This window comes from Hyla sarda, chromosome 8, assembly GCF_029499605.1.
Source record: "Hyla sarda isolate aHylSar1 chromosome 8, aHylSar1.hap1, whole genome shotgun sequence".
Taxonomy (NCBI): Eukaryota; Metazoa; Chordata; class Amphibia; order Anura; family Hylidae; genus Hyla; species Hyla sarda.
In genome coordinates, this window is record NC_079196.1 from 82,460,446 (window position 1) to 82,479,283 (window position 18,838).

The window sequence follows — 18,838 nt, forward strand, 5'->3', positions numbered from 1 at the left end:
TATAATGATGTCAACTATATTGGCATATGTTACCACCCCATTTCTATTTAATTTGCTTTTAAGGTCTCTTACATGGCACCGTATGAGGAATGAATTAGGTTGGAGAAACTGCGAATGTCTGCAAGCTGCCACTGTGACTGCTTTTAAGCTGGGGGAATTGCTGCCTGGAAAACAAGTGCAAGAAAGTTATTTAATTTGGACTGCTACACTGACTGTTGGCATCACACTTAGTTACCTGGAACTAGCACAAAAAGCACTAGCAAACAAATCCAGAACTGGAGCCAAAAGAGCTTGAGTGCTGAGCAGAGGAAGATCACATGGCACTAAATCAATGACCTATCATTTCTTTAACCCCTTAAGGACTCAGCCCATTTTGGCCTTAAGGACTCAGACAATTTAATTTTTACGTTTTAATTTTTTCCTCCTCGCCTTCTAAAAATCATAACTCTTTTATATTTTCATCCACAGACTAGTATGAGGGCTTGTTTGTTGCGCGACCAGTTGTCCTTTGTAATGACATCACTCATTATATCATAAAATGTATGGCGCAACCAAAAAACACTATTTTTGTGGGGAAATTAAAACGAAAAACGCAATTTTGCTAATTTTGGAAGGTTTTGTTTTCACGCCGTACAATTTCTGGTAAAATTGACATGTGTTCTTTATTCTGAGGGTCAATACGATTAAAATGATACCCATTATTATATACTTTTATATTATTGTTGCGCTTAAAAAAAATCACAAACTTTTTAACCAAATTAGTACGTTTATAATCCCTTTATTTTGATGACCTATAACTTTTTTATTTTTCCGTATAAGCGGCGGTATGGGGGCTCATTTTTTGCGCCATGATCTGTACTTTTTTTTGATACCACATTTGCATATAAAAAACTTTTAATACATTTTTTATAATTTTTTTTTAAATAAAATGTATTAAAAAAGTAGGAATTTTGGACTTTTTAAATTTTTTTTCATTCACGCCGTTCACCGTAGGGGATCATTAACATTTTATTTTAATAGTTCGGACATTTACGCACACGGCGATACCAAATATGTCTATAAAAAATGTTTTTTACGCTTTTTGGGGGTAAAATAGGAAAAAACGGACATTTTACTTTTTTATTGGGGGAGGGGATTTTTCACTTTTTTTTTACTTTTACTTTTACATTTTTTTTTACACTTGAATAGTCCCCATAGGGGACTATTCATAGCAATACCATGATTGCTAATACTGATCTGTTCTATGTATAGGACATAGAACAGATCAGTATTATCGGTCATCTCCTGCTCTGGTCTGCTCGATCACAGACCAGAGCAGGAGATGTCGGGAGCCGCACGGAGGAAGGAGAGGGGACCTCCGTGCGGCGTTATGAATGATCGGATCCCCGCAGCAGCGCTGCGGGCGATCCGATCGTTCATTTTAATCGCGAACTGCCGCAGATGCCGGGATCTGTATTGATCCCGGCACCTGAGGGGTTAATGGCGGACGCCCGCGAGATCGCGGGCGTCGGCCATTGCCGGCGGGTCCCTGGCTGCAATCAGCAGCCGGGATCAGCCGCGCATGACACGGGCATCGCTCCGATGCCCGCGGTTATGCTTAGGACGTAAATGTACGTCCTGGTGCGTTAAGTACCACCTCACCAGGACGTACATTTACGTCCTGCGTCCTTAAGGGGTTAAAAAAAATATTTTAGACATTGAACTGATATTTGTATGGTTTTATAGAATACATAACCCTTTATTTGAATTACTTTCATATCCTGAATTCACATATGGATTTTTACAGTGATGCCATGCTTTCTGAAACTGGAAAAAAAGAATGGGCTCAAACATGCTAAGATAAAGCATGGGGTTAACATTTTATCATGTAAACTGTTTTAAATTCTTTATTGGTATCTGCAGGAAGTGTCTAGACAGGTCTGTGTTAGTCTAGCTAGTGTTAGGAAGGGGTTAATTTCTGTCTGGGTTGTAGACTTTCCTCTTATAACATGGAATAAGATAGAACATTCTAGTGTAAATTCATAGATAGTCATTAGAGGGTAGGTCAGAGAAGATTATTATGGGTGCCTAAGGGGAATTTTGATAGTGTGGGGATGAGCAACAGTCTACATTTGTCTAAAGCCTATTGGTTGCTCCTCCTATGGGCAACTATACACTGGACATCAATCCTTCAAGTTAGGGTATGTTCACACTGCGGAATCTCCGCTTGCGGAATTCCGTCAGGCGGCTGCCGCCAAAGATACTTCGGCGGTAGGACCGCGGGGCACTGCGCTGTCACCATTGACGGCTATGCAGTACTCATGAAATTCCGTGCAAAGAATGAACATGTTCTTTCTTTACGCGGAACAATTTCAGCGGCGGAATTGTCCGCCACTGAAATTCCGCTGCGTGAACGGGTCTCGCTGAAGACCCATTCACACTGATGATAATGTTCACAGCGTAGAATTCTACTCGTGGAATTCCATGGGAATTCCGCAGTGTGAACATACCCTTACTGCTAGAGTTCAATGGGATCCAGGTGTTTGACTATAAGGCAGCTCAGCCTAAACAAGGACACTAGTAAAGTTTGATAAGAGAGACAGTTTTGCCACTATGGGCAGAACCCCCAAGAGAGCTAACTACAAGCTTTATCACAATATGCTTACAAAGCCAAGTAATACCAAATGACTACGCCTATCTGTGACTATATTTCCCTTGTTTTCTGTTAATACCGTATTGTTACCTTGTTTATCCTATCATATGCAGAAGAAATGTAACATGGCCAAAATGAGTGAAGCTAAATTTAGATAATGGAATGTGCAACCCTACTGCTTTCTGGCTGTTCTAATAAGATCATTTTAGGTAGAGATATTCTTTACTTTAACCATCAGCTTATCTACATTGCTTTAATTTTGAAGCAGGCATGAAACTATTTTAGCAACTTAACAGCAGTTCAGAGTAAAAATAATTGTATAGACTAGGATTTTATGAATGGAAATTAATTAGTCAGGGTAAAACAGCATCTATTGTTAACATTGGGGAAAAGACTATTGAAATACAGGATATTCAAGATTCTCCAACAGATTAGTTAAACTGTGTGAGGCTATTGTTATAAAGGTAAAAAATAAATTTGGAAAAAAAAAAAAAAAAAAAAAAAAAAAAACAGTAGGCCTACAGATTTATCTGCAATAGGAAAGAGGAATGTAAGGTTTCTACGAAGAAGTCTGGTTGGAAAGCCATTTTAAGAGCTATGATAGAGTTTGAGGGCATTGTTCACACACCTGTGACAGAAGGTGGCACCTTCTTGTAAATTACACAAAATAAAAAAAAAAAACACAAAAATGTTTTCCGATGAAAAAATGCTGCATAGGTTTTATTATATATAATATGTTTAAGACTTCTACAGATTTCATTGCAGGTGTCATTGCCAAGATGTCACACAAGCCAAGACACATCTCATGATGGGTAAAAGCAAAGAGCCGTCTATAGACCTTTACAACCTAATTGTTGCAAAACATAGTGATGGAGTTACAGGCGCATTTCTGAAGTTCCAGTGAGCACTGTTGGGACCATAATACAAAAGTGGAAACACAGTCATTTCAGCATTACTTTGCCCAGACCAGTTGCTTCTTGTAAGATTTTTACAGGAGGAGTAAAAAGAATAATCAGAACAGTCCAAGAGCCTAAGTCCACTTGTGGCGAGGTAATATATATATTAGGATTATCTATCATAAAACATTTCATTTTGACTATTGTTCATATCGGCCTGTTGTAACCTTAAGCTTATATAATTTTTGACTCTTTCTTCAAATACTGTATTTGGTTTTACCAGGTGAATCATTGAAGGATACTTTAGTCAGATAGTATGAGACCTTGTACCCCATGTAACAGAACTGTAGCTCTTTGCAGAATGAGAAGACACCAGAAATGAAGTAAGCAGTTTTTGACAAAAAGTGAGTCATATAGGTTTCCATCTGAACCTCATATTGATTAAAAATTTCCATAAATCTTTTAAGGTATGTCAAAGTTCAGTGACACCACAAAGCATACACTAGCTACAGAGATTGGCTACTCATTGCTGTCGCTCTGCTGATGGGTCCTAACATGCGCAGCACTTCTCTACCAAACCAAGCTCTGCCGCACCTATAAAGAGACTCCTCGGTTTCTTTCGTTTTTTAAGCCTCCTTAGTAGTCTTTAATATTTCTGCTTCACTTTGTCCTTCACACATCTAAATATATAATTTTATATGGAACTTCTTATGCATAAGCTCTTTGTTTAAGGTAATTGCCAAGTAATGTATTTTTGTACCAGTCCAATGTGTTCTTATCAGTACTTATTAATATCTTGGAGAAGTCCACCCTACTTCAAGTGGTTAAGGGTGATGGACCAGGGTCGTCTTAGACTAAATTACTACTTTTAGTTCTATGGTTTACCTCAGCAGAACAGAGGAGCCACAGCAAAGTACAGGAAGGCCTGTTACAGGGTCATTGTAAGAAATATGAAATCTCTGCCAACCTGGAGAAAACTAGCATATTTTTCCCAAAATCAATGGCACTGCAAAGTTGCACAAGTGTATAATTTATACAAAATAATAATAATAAAAAAAAAACACACCACACACAGCCATGTTAGAGCAAAGAAAGTGCATATCCGTGTATTTATATAACCCTGTATACATTTTCAGGGTGGGGATACAGAGTTTTCAAGCTCTTTTTAACAAGATAATAATTTAAAGTTGCATTATCACAGTAAAAAGTATATATCACCAATGTTCTGTGAATCCCTGTGTACTAGTTATGCTTTCATTGTCAGATAATCTGCATATTGCTGCATTTCAGATTCCTGCCAGCACACAGATAAAAACATTGCTTAAAAATAATGTATTTTAGGATGATGCCACCCAAGCCTACCTATTGGTTACGCTTGTGACATGGATTTGGTGTTTAGCTCCAGCCTCGTAGGTGGCCCTTATCTCCATTAACTGATGTAAACCTCATGTCTGCTATACAAGTCAGAAGTATACTTACCAAGCTCACAATTTATTTTGTAGTACTGCATCTTATGAAAATTAACAACAATTAGAATGGAATTTACTAAGCCGCCAAGTTAACCGACTGACTCAAATGGCATCTGACAAAATATATGACTATGTCATATAGGGGTTATAAGCTCATAGAAGGTCTACAGATGTAGTCATCTTCCATAGGAAATGTCAAGCCTTAAGGTTAACTTAGGACTAACAATCAATCAAACTTCCTGTTTAGTGATCACTTGATTATAATTAACTTCAACACATCTCCGGTAAGATTCCATACAGCATTGCATATATTGTTAGACATAGTCTGAAATATAGAAGAAAGAAAAAAATAATGTCCCACTCCAATAAAAAAACAAAAAATAAAATTCACACGTCAAAAGATAAAGAAGTGGGAGAAGTAGTTTTGAGGCTCCTGCTGGCTGGATACTGAGATAGCATCATATTGTAGGGGCTGGAGGTAAACTTTTGTATCAGTCTGGCAGGGAGAGGGCACACAACCTGTCAAATGGTTTCCAGATTCCTCCCCCATATGGCTCTGGAGACCCTGCAGAAGGTGGTCCCTTCTCTCAACAAGGCGATCAGAGATTCATAGTGGGCATCATCTGGCATAACGCTTGATGTAATCTTCCACTTTACTACGATATTCTTCCTATAAGACATGAAAAAAAAGAAACATTTATAACATTTACAGAACTGGGTATGCGGTCCTTCAGGAAGGAAGGAATAAGGTGATGATCATCATGGGGAGCTCAAAAACAATTACTAGTGAAGTGACAGTGACAATAGATACCATTACCGCTATATTACAGGAAAAAACTGTTAATCACTCATTATATTGCGATGCCTGGAAATCCACAGAGGCTAGATTTAAAGATATGTAAAAGCCGTTTTTGTCTGCTGCCTATGAAAAGTATCTCTGTCTTGTATGGTAAAAAGTAGTACTAGAAATAACAGCACTATAGCAGGTTGGATTATAGAAGTAGTGTCAGGGGCATGAACCCCAGATTGTCACCACCCAGAAAGACACATGAGTTGCAGTTTTAAAACTTTTCAAAGAACATTTCAGCTTTCTTAGACACCATTTGCTGTTTAATATACTTTTTTTTATAAAGCCTAGATTTTTTATTTAAAGAGTACCTGTCATGAACTTGACAATTTTCTATAATACTCCCAGTTCACTCCTCTCATTATGATGAACCACCCCCTGCCTTTATTTCTATTTTTAAGCTTTCTACCTTGATATTGTTCTGTATTTTCTGCTAAGTCTCAGTCAGCTCCACAGACTGGGAAGGGGTGTTACTCAGCAGGTATGACATCATCTGAAGCCACACAGGGGAGAACTTCCTCCTTCACTCTGCTACATACAGCCCAGAGCAGCTCAGTAGGAAATGGGCTGTGATTGGCTGGGACCGCACACATCAACTTTGCTATCTGAACCTTAACTATACACTGTGCTGAGCTGAGGTCCCACCTGCATTTCCTAACTTTTGTCTCTGCAGGACTGCAGGCAAGACTAGAAGGAGAACCCCTGGTAGCCAAACTTTTAGGGTAAATTCAAAACAAAGTTACAACATTTTATAAAGAATTATATTAGAAAAGTAACTCAAATAGGCTAATCTATAGCATATAAATTTTTATTACTAATGACAGGTACCATTTAATTTAGACCCGACAATCCTTCCAGAACCAACTCTGTAATTCAGACCCCTATAATTAGATTTGACAACATACCCCAATATTCAGACCTCAGATCATATTCCGATATTCAGACCTCAGACAAGACCCAACAATTCAGACCCCAGCCACCCTGCTGTGGCTTGGCAATAGCGCCTTGACACTTGAGCTTTGAGCATGATATAGAGCTGAAAAATGTCAAGAAACTCACAACAAAAGAATTTACAAACTTTACACCTGGGACAGTCTTGCGGTAGTTATAGGCACACTGCTGCTGATATCAACTAGAAGGGACATTAAGAGACATTATGTTCCCATGACCGAGGTCCTGCACCCAGGCGCTGCAGAGAAATAGAACTATAAACAGTAAGAGCGTGTATGTAGCAAATGCTGTGTCTATAGCTATGTAGCATGTGTAGTGGGTCTGTGTGTAGTTTATGTGAAGTGTGTATACTGCCTGTACAAGATCTGTGTTTAGTGGTTGGATTATAGTTGCTAGTGACACGTTTTCAGACAGTCGCAAAAAAATTGTGAAAATGTTTAAATTTCAGCCCTACACATGCACTGACTATACACAGTGCATACAAACCTTAATCTGGATGACGGCTGTGCGGAAGGTGCAAGCTTCCGTGTTCTGGCCGCAGCTGCTGCCGGCCTGGAGATCACGGGGGTCCCCAAATACGGGACCCCCACAATCTAACATCTTATGCCCTGTCCTTTGGATAGGGGATGTTTCCAACAGAGTACCCCTTTAACCCCTTAAGGACTCAGGGTCTTTCTGTTTTTGCACTTTTGTTTTTTCCTCCTCACCTTTTAAAAATCATAACCCTTTCAATTTTACACCTACAGACTCATATGATGGCTTGTTTTTTGCGTCACCAATTGTACTTTGTGTTGACAAAGCTCCCGTTTCTATGCAGTGCACTTTTCAGTAAAAATGAAACCTTATCTTTATTCTGTAGGTCCATATGATTAAAGTGATACCCAGCTTATATAGGTTTGATTTGGTTTTACTTCTAGTGAAAATTATAACTGTTTGCACAAAAAATTAGTATGTTTAAAAATGTCCTATTCTGACCCCTATAACTTTAAATTTTTCCGCATACAGGGCTCATTTTTTGCACCATGATCTGAAGTTTATCAGTACAATTTTCGATTTTTTAAATAAATTTATGGTAAACAAAGTGACCAAAAATACACAATTTTTGATTTTTTTTTCACGTTTATGCTATTGACCGTGTGGCTTAATTAACATTATATTTTTATAGTTCGTAAATTTATGCACCTGGAAATTTTTTGTTTACATTTTTTTTTTTTAAATGGGAAAAGGTGGGTGAATCAACTTATTAGGGAAGAGGTTAAATCACATTTATTAACTTTTTTTTTTTTTTACATTTATAGCCACCATAGCATAGCATTGATCAGTGTTAACGGCAGGATCTCGGGCATGGAGCAATTAATCGCCGATCAGACACCGAGGAGGAAGGTAGGGATCCTCCTTGTGTGTCCTCAGCTGATTAGGACACCGCGGTTTTACCGCGTTGATCCCGATCATCCCGACTGAGGTGCCGGAAAGCATCTTTTACATTTTAGATGAAGCGATCAAAGTTGAGGGGTTAAAACTGGACATCACCGCGTTCGGTGATGTCCGGTATTAGCCACGGGTCCCGGACGTTGCTAGGTGCCGTGACCGACACTGTATGACACCGGGTCAGCGTGTGAACCTGCGTTATATCAAGGGAGCGGGTGCAGGGCGTATAGGTAAGCCCTGCATCCTTAAGAGGTTAAGAATACATTTACATGTACCTTATTTGCTCCAGATTTCACATTTAAAAATCCAAAGATAAATTTCATAGTATTTAGTAATTACACTCATACACTGCCTGAAGTGCAGATTTTACAAAAACTCACTGATTACATCCTATGAAATTAAGTTAAAAAAAAATTTAATAAGTAATACACATGTGAACATACATAAAGGGTTACTCTGCTCTCCATCGCCGGAACATTGAGTTACGAACGATGTGTGCGGGCTTCCGTGTTCACGCCCGCCCCCTCGTGACATCATGTCCCGCCCCCTCAATGCAAATCCATGGGAGGGGGCGCGATGGCCGTCACGCCGCCTCCCATAGACTTGCATTGAGGGGGCGGGACATTACGTAACATGACGGGGTGTGACGTCACGAGGGGGCGGGCGTGAACACAGAAGCCCGCACACAGTGTTCGGAACTCAATGTTCCAGACACTGGGTAGCGGAGCAACCCTTTAAATGGATAAAATCCCAGTATTTTAAACCCCTTAAAGATCCAGCGATTTTTAATTTCTGCATTTTCATGTTTTCCATTGATCAGTCAATGCTTTCAACGCATATTTTTTGCACCAATTGTACTTTTTAATGACGTCACTCATTTTGCCACAAAATCTATGGTGAAACAAAAAAAATAAAAATAAAAAAAGATTTGCGGGACAAAATCCACACAGTAAACTTTTCGCAAAAAATTACAAATTATCTTTATCTCTAAGGCATGTCAACACTTTTACCAAGCAATAGGAACACTCTAAAATTGGCCTCCACTGATCCTAATTCTGGTCTTTTTTTGCGTTCACCATTCAGGATATGACGATACCACAGATGTATATTTTTGTTTACATTTATTTAGTCTTAAAAAAAAAAAAGGGGGTGATTCAAACATTTATTAGGAAAGGGGCTTATTCAAAAAAAAAATTTCAACCTTATTCACTCCTGAGCGTACTTTATAGCTCCTAAGCGCAATTCATAGACTGGGAGCATGAGCAGGAAGTACATGCATGCCTAGCATCCTCTAGTGGCTAAATTATGACCTAACGTGTTACAAGATAAACAGCTTATAGGTGGGCAAACACTCGGCACAAAATGGAGTCCCCTTATCCCCAGAGTGAACGATGTAGCAGCGTGCATGCTCGACCAATATGCCATTCACTCTGTACTCCGCTATGTTTGGGAGTCCTATAAAAAGAGTAGATGGAGCTGTGGCCGTGCAGGTGTGCCGCTCCATTCACTTCATTCAGAGTATAAAGAACCTCCATTCATGTGATCTTTGGGAATCCCAGTGGTTGCCCCACCTACCAGCTATTTATCAACCATCAAGTGGGTAGGTGATCATTTAAAATTTTAGGATAACCCTTAGTTTTTCACAGATCCAAGTTGTTTAGAAAAGCAATCTAAATATTAACTTTTATTTAATGCCTTAAAAACAACAGTCTACAGATAACAACTCTAAGTCAATGCCCACACCACAAACAAAAAGCTCCCAAAATCAACAGAAGCTAATAGCTCAAATCACAGCTTTTAGCATCTGGCTCTCTCTGTCAAACACCCAAAACCAAAAGTAATTTAGTGACATTTAGTGCTATAATTTATACTGCTCAAAAAAACTAAAGGGAACACTTAAACAACACAATGTAACTCCAAGTCAATCACACTTCTGTGAAATAACACTGTCCACTCAGGAAGCAACACTGATTGAAAATCAGTTTCACATGCTGTTGTGCAAATGGAACAGACAACAGGTGGAAATTATAGGCAATTAGCAAGACACCACCAATAAAGGAGTGGTTCTGCAGGTGGTGACCACAGACCACTTCTCAGTTCCTATGCTTCCTGGCTGATGTTTTTGTCACTTTTGAATGCTGGCGGTACTTTCACTCTAGTGGTAGCATGAGACAGAGTCTACAACTCACACAAGTGGCTCAGGTAGTGCAGCTCATCGAGGATGGAACATAAAGATGAACTGTGGCAAGAAGGTTTGCGTTGTCTGTCAGCATAGTGTCCAAAGCATGGAGGCGCTACCAGGAGAAAGGCCAGTACATCAGGAGACGTGGAGGAGGCCGTAGGAGGGCAATAACTCAGCAGCAGGACCGCTACCTCCGCCTTTGTGCAAGGAGGAGCACTGCCAGTGCCCTTCAAAATGACCTCCGGCAGGCCACAAATGTGCATGTGTCCACTCAAACGGTCAGAAACAGACTCCATGAGGGTGGTATGAGGGCCCGATATCCACAGGTGGGGGTTGTGCTTACAGCTCAACACCGTGTAGGACATTCGGCATTTGCCAGAGAACACCAAGATTGGCAAATTCGCCAGTGGTGCCTTGTGCTGTTCACAGATGAAAGCTGGTTCACACTGAGCACGTGACAGACGTGACAGAGTCTGGAGATGCCGTGGAGAACATTCTGCTGCCTGCAACATCCTCCAGCATGACCATTGGGGGTGGATCAGTAATGGTGTGAGGTGGCATTTCATTGAGGGGCCGCACAGCCCTCCATATGCTTGCCAGAGGTAGCCTGACTGCCATTAGATACAGAGATGAGATCCTCAGACCCCTTGTGAGACCATATGCTGGTGCGGTTGGCCCTGGGTTCCCCCTAATGCAAGACAATGCAAGACCTCCTGTGGCTGGAGTGTGTCAGCAGTTCCTGCAAGAGTAAGGCATTGATGCTATGGACTGGCCCGCCTGGTTCCCCAGACCTGAATCCGATTGAACGCACCTAGGACATCATGTCTCGCTCCATCCACCAATGCCACGTTGCACCACAGACTGTCCAGGAGTTAGCGGATGCTTTAGTCCAGGACTGGGAGGACATCCCTCAGGAGACCATCCACCACCTCATCAGGAGCATGCCCAGGCGTTGTAGGGAGGTCATACGGGCACATGGAGGCCACACACACACTACTGAGCCTCATTTTGACTTGTTTTAAGGACATTACATCAAAGATGGATCAGCTTGTAGTGTGGTTTTCCACTTTGATTTTGAGTCCATATCCAGACCTCCATCGGTTGATGAATTCGATTTCCATAATTTGTGTGTAATTTTGTTGTCAGCACATTCAACTATGTAAAGACGAAAGTATTTCATACGATTAGTTTATTCATTCAGATCTAGGATGTGTTCCCTTAGTGTTCCCTTAGTGTTCCCTTAGTGTGTGTGTGTGTGTGTGTGTGTGTGTATGTGTATATGTATGTGTATATATATATATATATATATATATATATATATATATATATATATATATATATATATATAATGTCTCCCACAGCACTCCAGCTCAGTGAAAAACATGAAGGTTTATTGCTTTTTTTTTACCAAGACTGACATGACTGGGAACAAACTACTTTTTATTTTTTATTCCGTCTTTCCCACAGTCCATGTATGTTTTAAATATTTCAAATGAGGGATTCTATGGGTTATATTATAGAATTTGTGACAAAAAGGAGTCTATTGGTCAGTTAACATGTTAAAGTAATAATAGCCTTAAGTTTGTAATCCGCTAAAGTCTTAGGATATACTGTCTGTACACAGGAAATGAGCAGATATACATGGCTAGCGTACATTGTTAGAACCATTACTTTGCCACATAATTAAGTTTTGTTACTGCCTGATCAAAGGATGACACTGGTCACACACTTAATAGGTAATACATTTAGCAGTATACATTCTCTACCCGGGCCCTGCGGCACTTATTCAAAAAATGTTCTTCAAATGCCTCCGTGCTCCTAAGAAATAAAAGGAACAAAGAGATAAAAGTCCCTTTCGGAAGTTCTAGTGACAATATTTACTGTTTCTTTTCATTTAGAATAAAAGGTCAGTAGCATGAGCTGATGTGTTCACTTATCGGATGACTGCATTCAGTGGCCAAACTAGACGGCTACACAGGACTCTCCTTAACCCCTTAAGGACCAGGACCATTTTGGCCTTAAGAACCAGACCAATTTTATTTTTGCATTTTCCTTTTTTCCTCCTCACCTTCTAAAAATCATAACTCTCTTACATTTCCATCCATAGACTCATATGAAAGCTTGTTTTTTGCGTCACCAATTGTACTTTGTAATTACATCACTTATTTTACCATAAAATGTACGGCGCAACCAAACAAATATTACTTATGTGGGAAAATTGAAAAGAAAACCGCAACTTAGCAAATTTTGGAAGGTTTTGTTTTCACGCTGTACACTTTATGGTAAAAATGACATGTTTTCTTTATTCTGTGGGTCAAAACGATTAAAATGATACCCATATTTGCTTTTCTATAATTGTACCGCTTAAAAAAAATCTCAAACCATTTTAACAAAATTAGTATGTTTGAAATTGCCCTAGTTTGACCACCTTTCCGAACTTTCAAATTTTTCCGTATATGGGGCGGTATGAGGTCTCATTTTTTGCGCCATGATCTGTAGTTTTTATCAGTACCACTTTTGCCTAGGTTTTACTTTTTATACATTTTTTATAAATTTTTTTTAATAAAATGTGCCAAAAAAGCATCAATTTTGGACTTTTACATTTTTTTAACGTTTATGCCATTCACTGTACGGGATAATTAATATATTTTAATAGTTCAGAATTTTACGCACACGGCGATACCAAATATGTGTATACATAATTTTTATTTTTTTTTTACACTTTTTTGGGGGAGGGAATTTTTCACATTTTTTTAAACTTTTTTTTATATATATATTTTTTTTACATTTTAATAGTCCCCATAGGGAACTATTTATAGCAACCATTTGATTGCTAATACTGTGTCAGTGTTATCGGTGATCTTCTGCTCTGGTCTGCTCGATCTCAGACCAGAGCAGAAGACCCGGGAGACAGCTGGAGCCAGGTGAGGGGACCTCCGGCTGCCATGCTGGATGATCGGATCGTGGCAGCGCTTCGGGCGATCCAATCCTCCATTTAAAATACCGCACAGCCGCAGATGCCGCGATCTGTATAGATCATGGCATCTGAGGGGTTAATGGCGGACATTTTGTTTTTAAAATCAACTAGCGCTAGAAAGTAAACAGATGTGTAAATTACTTCTATTAAATCAAACTTAATCCTTCCAGAACTTATCACCTGCTGTATTCTCCAGAGGAAGTTGTATAGTTCTTTTCTGTCTGACCACAGTGCTCTCTGCTGACACCTCTTTCCCTGTGAGGAACTGTCCAGAGTTGGAGCAAATCCCCAAAGCAAACCTATCCTGCTATGGACAGTACCTGACATGAACAGAGGTGTCACTAGAGACCACTGTGGTCAAACTGTAAAGAACTACTCAACTTTCTCTGTAGCAAACAGCAGCTGATAAGTACTGGAATGATTAATATTTTTAATAGAAGTAATTTACTAGCACCAGTTGATTTGAATTTTTTCCCCCCCCCACCAGAGTACCCCTTTAACACGCTCAAACCAGAGGCCTAACTGGTCTATGTTGTTTACATATGTATTAATAAAAACTGGTCTGGAAATTACGTGAGGACAACCATTATCTGGTCAAAGCCTAAACATAATGGTCCCCATTTATTAACATTGAGGTAAATAGTGCTTATAGTTTCTGTGCATGAAATTTATCAAAACTCATATGATGTTAATACTCCCCAGCCAGCCGTCAGGTCTGACCTTTTTGCTGCATAGACTTACACAGCAAAAAGGTTTTATTTGCCCGGCTAATAACAAACAATGACAGTGTGTCTCAGGAGTGAGACCTGATGCGATAAAAACTTCTGACATGTCTGGGTAACAGGCCAAAAGTTATTTTTACAATGGATAGTAACACACCGTGCTGTAACTCCCACCTCACTCTCTATAGCAGACCTGTGAAGTGGGAAGGCTCTACAGCCAATTAGCTTCTCATGCACAGCAGTCAGCAGCAATGATCGCCATGGTCCAAGTGCTAGCTTGCAGGAAGGCCGAGACAAGATCCAGTACAGATGCAATCTCCTATACAGAGTACTGCCGTGCCTTACAGTACACATCAGCACCAAGATAGAAAGAGGACCTCTAATGGTGGAGAAAATGAGGTTTGATTATTATGAAAACCAGCATACATTAATAACTATATATTACAAATATTTTTAATTTGCTACGGTCAGTAGAATATAGGAAGTTTTATTTAACTTATACACACACACACACACACACACATTGCTGGTAGTTACTGTTGTAAAAATATATGTTTTCTTGTGAATATTTAATCTGCAAGAAGTGTTGTCTAAGAAATTTAGCCTATACTAGTACTAAAGGCCTTTTTAACTGGAAAAGCTAGTCAAACCACCTACAACTGAAATCATTTCTGATGATCAAATGCTTATTCACATCCTAATCATCTATGAAGATGGTGGAGATGAGTTCCCTCCTGGCTGGGTAAAGGGAGTTAGTGTTGCCTAGCAATAGCTCTCGCTCACTGTAAATGTCGACGGAAGTAGCATTTACAAGCTGCGGTGCCATTAACGATTTTTTTCAGCATGAATGTTTATCTTTTTACTCTAGTCACACGGCCCAATTATTGTTATAATTGATTGGAGAGGAGTGTGAGAGTGATAGGCCACTGTAAATCTAGAGTATGTGATCACATGTGCTGGAGTTGACATGTATTTAATTGAGCATCCATGCCAAAAAATCAAGGCTGACACGGATTTCTGCCACAGATCAATGCAAGGATCAGTCCCATCCAATGGGAGTAATACAAGTGTGGCTTAGCTGTCCCGTGATTGACGTACATTCCTGATTACAATGTAAACATCATTTTCACAGGCTTACCAGCCCACATTAGAATAGATCGGTTCTGCAGACTGTAATCTTCATGATTCTAAATGACTAAAAGCATTAACTTCGTTACCGAGCCATGCTGCAGGGCTAGAGTACACTGTATTCATACTTGCAGATCACAGAGGATTTATGTGTAGTGACATTCACAGTTTCTAAGGTTTGTTCTTTCCAGCTGGTAGGGGATTTACATCTCTAAATTACAGGAAAGCAATCAAAGAAAACAAGGAGTCTTCAACAAATTCATTGGTTTGTTCTGCTTTGCTACAGCTCTTAAATCTCTCTTAAGTTGGATTTTAAGTTTGCAGTCTTAATGTTTAATCTCCAAGTGCTGAAGGAGGTCAATGATCCTAATTATGAAAAGTGACATTAATTAGCCCACAGCGTGACAGCAGACACCTTTCGAAAGTCTGTTTATGCCACTTGTTTTTGTTGCATTTGTTGATTGTACATTATTTTCGAGGCTCATGGCAGTAATAGTTCATGGGTGAATCTCATTAAGATCCAACAGTAAAAACGCAGAGAAAAAAATAATCAGAATTCCATTAATTTGCCATCAATGAGACCTGATAAAACTGCATAGACAAAATACAGTATATAAAAGTACTTTTTGTTGTACAGTTGAGGAATTATATATATTTTTTTTTTAGCATATGTTCACATAAAGTGTAGTACATTCATGATATACAAGACAGAATGCTGGCAAAAGGGTATGCCAACATATACCATCCTGGTAAAATGTATTGATGGCCCAAGGATAGATCTTCAGTATTGGATTGATGGATTGTCATCAGAGTGCATGGCTCTGGCATACAGAGAAAAACTGAGCTGGAAGCAGATAGCTCCGTTCTCTGTTTAGTGGCTGTACTGTGTTATTGCAACTCAGCTCCTATTATTAATAGACAGTGTAGTTTTCTAAGGATTACATTTTGCCCATTTCCTGAAATTATACTTGATTGTTGACTGCTACTGACTACATTCAGTTCAATTCCTATAAAAGTCTCATAGTAAACTACTATATGGTGGGAAAAAAGTATATGTTTCAGAAATGGACCAAACATTACCACTAGTAGACTATGTTTTGTCTATTCCAGTGATCAGACCCCACTACAATTCACATAAACAAATCTTTCTGCTGGTATTCCAATATATACCAAAATCATACTCCAGTTCTCTAATGTGAGCTTGGCTTTACTGCAAAAATAAAAAATAAAAAGTTTGTAAAAAAATGCTCTCCCTGCAGCTATTGCCTGTGTGCTCTGGCAGAAACAAAATACAAGAAGTAAGAGCAGGACAAGCAGAACTCTGTGCACTGAGGACAAGCGGGGCTCTGGACACTGAGGACAAGCGGGGCTCTGGACACTGAGGACAAGCGGGGCTCTGGACACTGAGGACAAGCGGGGCTCTGGACACTGAGGACAAGCGGGGCTCTGGACACTGAGGACAAGCGGGGCTCTGGACACTGAGGACAAGCGGGGCTCTGGACACTGAGGACAAGCGGGGCTCTGGACACTGAGGACAAGCGGGGCTCTGGACACTGAGGACAAGCGGGGCTCTGGACACTGAGGACAAGCGGGGCTCTGGACACTGAGGACAAGCGGGGCTCTGGACACTGAGGACAAGCGGGGCTCTGGACACTGAGGACAAGCGGGGCTCTGGACACTGAGGACAAGCGGGGCTCTGGACACTGAGGACAAGCGGGGCTCTGGACACTGAGGACAAGTGGGGCTCTGTGCACTGAGGACAAGCGAGGCCCTGTGCACTGAGGACAAGCAGAGCTCTGTGCACTGAGGACAAGCAGAGCTCTGTACACTGAGGACAAGCAGGGCTCTGTGCACTGAGGGCAAGCGGGGCTCTGTGCACTGAGGGCAAGCGGGGCTCTGTGCACTGAGGACAAGCGGGGCTCTGTGCACTGAGGACAAGCGGGGCTCTGTGCACTGAGGACAAGCAGAGCTCTGTACACTGAGGACAAGCAGAGCTCTGTACACTGAGGACAAGCAGGGCTCTGTGCACTGAGGGCAAGCGGGGCTCTGGGCACTGAGGACAAGCGGGGCTCTGTGCACTGAGGACAAGCGGGGCTCTGTGCACTGAGGACAAGCGAGGCTCTGTACACTGAGGACAAGCGAGGCTCTGTACACTGAGGACAAGCGAGGCTCTGTACACTGAGGACAAGCGAGGCTCTGTACACTGAGGATATATAAAACCACCTACCCTAATAAAAAAATAAAAATCACCCTTATTTTCCCATTTTACAAAAAAAACAACAAGAAAAAAAAAAAAAAACATTTGGTATAGCTGCGTCCAAATTATTAAAATATGTTTATGATCCTGAATTGGTAACTGTAAAGTTAAAATATACCAAACCCCAAAATACAGATTTTTAATCACATCAGAATTTTTTTTTTAAATGCAATGAAAAAGTCCCATCAAAACAGAAATGGTAGCGATAAAAACTACAGGTCATGGCGCAAAAAAAAAAAAAAAAAAAAGCCTTTATGTATCCCTGTATACCGAAAAATTAAAAAGTTATAGCAGTCAGAAAAGGACAATTTTATGAATACAAATTATGTCATAAAAAGTTAGCATTTTTTTTTAAGTAGTACAATAATAAAAAAAAACTATATAAGAGTTAGGATACTATTTACAGAATAAAGATAATGTATCATTTTTACTTTGAAATGTACTGCGTAAACACCAAACCCCCCCCCCCCCCCCCCCCAAAAAATTTGCTAAATTGCATTTTTCTTATAAATTTACACTCACCAAATACCGTAATAATTTTTGGGTTTTGTGATACATTTTATGGTAAAAGGAAAAAATGAAAGGTCCTGTTACAAAGTACAATTGGTTTAGTAACAAACAACTCCTCACATGGGTCTGTATGTGGAAAAATAAAAGTTATGGATTTAAAAAGTGAAAATTGGCTATGTACTTAAAGGGGTATTCCATTGGAAAACAATTTTTTCTCACATCAACTGGCTCCATAAAAGTTGAACAGATGTGTAAATTCCTTCCATTAAAAAAATATGAATCCTTACAGTACTTATCAGCTGCTTTATGCTCCAGAGGTATAGTTCTTTTCTGCCTGACCACAGTGCTCTCTGCTGACACTTCTGTCCATGTCAGGAACTGTCCGAAGCAGGAAAGGTTTGCTATGGGGATTTTCTCCTACTATGGACAATTCCTGGCACAGACAGAGGTGTAAGCAGAGAGCACTGTGGTCAGACAGAAAAGAACAACTCAGCTTTCTCTGGAGCAGCTATGGAGTAAGACTACTACGAAAGCAGCTATGGAGTGAGACTACTGTGAGCATGTGTAACCTAATAAAGCAAGCTGAGCTGAATGAATCAGAATGATTAGTATGTATTGACTGATGCACTAATAACTCCTACTGTGGATATAAAAAGTCTACATACCCTGTTAAAATGCCAGGTTCTTATGATGTTAAAGAATGAGACCAAGAAAAATCATGTCAAAACTTTTTCCACCTTTAATATGGCCTACAATATGAAAAAAAAAAAAAATCAAATAACACTATAACCTGCCTATATAGCCTATATAGCCTTTGTGCCCAAACTGCCTTGTATTTG

General features: G+C 39.9%; 1 protein-coding gene and 1 long non-coding RNA gene across 5 annotated transcripts in view; one reads left to right on the plus strand and one right to left on the minus strand.

Moving 5' to 3' along the window:
* Positions 1-3,391: 3,391 nt before the first annotated feature.
* LOC130284038 (uncharacterized) lies at positions 3,392-5,384 on the plus strand. Its single transcript, XR_008846908.1, has 2 exons — positions 3,392-3,911; positions 3,996-5,384. It is a non-coding gene; the product is annotated as an uncharacterized LOC130284038 (long non-coding RNA).
* UBE2F (ubiquitin conjugating enzyme E2 F (putative)) overlaps positions 4,624-18,838 on the minus strand; it is a 288,300-nt gene continuing 274,085 nt past the window's right edge. For 2 of the 4 annotated variants that reach the window (XM_056533947.1, XM_056533948.1), the window contains exon 11: positions 4,624-5,667. In XM_056533947.1, the coding sequence (XP_056389922.1) occupies positions 5,617-5,667 (51 nt within the window). In that variant the 3' untranslated portion in view covers positions 4,624-5,616. The remainder of the gene's footprint in view (positions 5,668-18,838) is intronic. The other 2 variants (XM_056533946.1, XM_056533950.1) reach the window with 2 other exon arrangements.